This window comes from Zea mays, chromosome 1 (genome assembly GCF_902167145.1).
Source record: "Zea mays cultivar B73 chromosome 1, Zm-B73-REFERENCE-NAM-5.0, whole genome shotgun sequence".
Taxonomy (NCBI): Eukaryota; Viridiplantae; Streptophyta; class Magnoliopsida; order Poales; family Poaceae; genus Zea; species Zea mays.
In genome coordinates this window covers 2,924,959-2,927,041 of record NC_050096.1, presented here as the reverse complement: position 1 = coordinate 2,927,041, position 2,083 = coordinate 2,924,959, and the positions used below count along the sequence as shown (strand labels likewise).

At 49.3% G+C, this 2,083-nt stretch overlaps 1 protein-coding gene across 1 annotated transcript; it reads right to left on the bottom strand.

The window, feature by feature from the left end:
- Nucleotides 1–905: 905 nt before the first annotated feature.
- LOC100276353 (uncharacterized) lies at nt 906–1,819 on the bottom strand. The gene has a single exon (NM_001150162.2). It carries the CDS (start codon nt 1,687–1,689, stop codon nt 1,183–1,185), a length of 507 nt encoding a protein of 168 aa, NP_001143634.2. The 5' UTR covers nt 1,690–1,819; the 3' UTR covers nt 906–1,182.
- Nucleotides 1,820–2,083: the final 264 nt, after the last annotated feature.

The following is a 2,083-nucleotide window of genomic DNA, read 5'->3' as shown; positions in this document are numbered from 1 at the left end:
ATGAACTAACATACAGACACAAAAGTGGTAGATGCTTTGCTCGGGAAAAAAACGAAATGGCTCCACATACAATTTGCTCCAGAAGAATTCGTTTCAAGTCATAGAAGATAGGGAAGACTACAAAATTGGAAACATGAGAAGTAATTAAATTCACCATCAGATAAGGTAGACGCAGAACCATCTATTACATGATTACCTACTTATCAATAGGGTCAGCCCTAAACGAACAGGAATGTTTCATCGGGAAGTCTCTTCTCTTCTATATTAAAACACCAATTATCGTTGATGTAAATAGTAAAAAGGCTAAAACTATGCGCGACCATGATTGTTAGCTTTAAACCCCACATTCACACATACATAACCAATAAAACACACATGTCTCTATATTTTATATTCGATATTTAAGTATAAATGAAAATGGTAAGCACTTTGCTAGTTCGTTTGTACACAACAATTCACGCCTGAAATGCATCCCAGAACACATCATAACAAAGTATATGCCAACACAACCAGACCCTATGAGCCATTGAAGTTGCCCCAACAGTAGGCTCCATGACATAAAAAGAAGAAAGGTTAAGCAACTGGAGTCAGCTTAGTTAACCAGACAGTAATGCTGTATTTTTAACCTAGCAGCCTTCGTCAAAATACACGAACACAAGCTCCCGATCCAAATGAAGATAGGAGAATAGAAGTGAAGCATGCAGCTATATATACTAGTTGCTGGTCGGTGCATGAAACCAACACGGAGCAATGCCTTCTTCAGACTGTACCAATCTCAGAGATATTGCAGACGAAGTAGCAGTCACATTCATGAACAGTTGCACAGGTAAAATACCCAGGAAAATCTCTGTGGTCAACAGGCAAGCAGCACATATGTGTAGCACCGATTTGTGGGGACTAGGAAGAACACCATGATTTTGTTTTTTGTATATCGTGGCAGCCAATAAGATCCATGTTTTGCGGTAGCAGCGCAAGTACCATTTGAATTTGACACATCAACAGCATATTCATTTCATATAATTTAAATTTCCTTTCCCCCAGACGACATACATACCGACAGACGCGACACACATGATTAAAAAGGTGCATAGAGTATACTGCACATTTCCAAGCAATCATGCAAATGTTATTACGAAAATCCTTCTGCTGACCCCCGGCGAGACCGAAGACGGATCCCCAGCCCTAGTTCTTACCGGCGCCGTACTCGTCAGCGTCGTGGATGATGACGTAGCCGGCATTCTTGGGGCTCTCGGAGTCGGACAGCCGGTCCTCGTCGTCGCTGTAGACGTCGTCGTCGTATCCAGAGGCGCAGGTGGAGGCGAGGAGCGACCACACGAGGTACATGGACGCCGCGGTGAGGGCGCCGCAGCCGAAGCCGAAGAGGAGGCCGGAGACGACGACGAGGATGTCCTTGGCGCGGTCCTGGGCGGACGAGGCGGCGACCTCCGACTCGACGGAGGGGAGCGCCACGGGGCGGCGGATCTGGTGCGGGCCGAGGCGCCGGACGCGGAGGACGGTGACGACTGTGGTGGTGAGCGGCGTCGGGTTGGTGGGGTCCGGGTTCGGCCTGAGGACGGAGGAGAAGGAGACGAGGAGCGTCTGCGCGTGGCCGCACGGGCGCGCGTCGGCGACGAAGGAAGCCGCCAGGATGGCGGCGGCCAGGAGGAGGAGCTTGCCGGCGGCGGCCATGGCGGCGATTACGCGTCGGATTTTGGGGGAGGCGGGGGGATCGGAGGAAGGGAAGGGGGGTGTCGTGTTAGTTGGGGAAAGGGGAAATTTTAGGAGGCTGGGGACGTTTGACTTGGTGGGGTGGGGCAACTGCCGTGCCAGCAAAAGACGGGGTCCTCGTCTTCGGCACTTTTATGCTTTGGTCCTTGTACTCTCTGGTTATATAATTGAGTAGGGTGTGGTCATCTAGTCAACGGTCAGTCCGTGAGGATTTGGTCCTGACACGTCAATTTTGGGGTTTTGGCCAAATTTGACTCACATAAAAGAATGTAAGTACTCTTCATGTCCTATGACTATGATACAGATAGCCACCATATAGGTCCAGCTTTTGGAGGCTTTAGACATTGGCATGAAA

What these genes read in the sequence shown, in the direction of transcription:
- LOC100276353 (NM_001150162.2), bottom strand. Translation starts at nt 1,689, where the DNA reads ATGGCCGCCGCCGGCAAGCTCCTCCTCCTGGCCGCCGCCATCCTGGCG.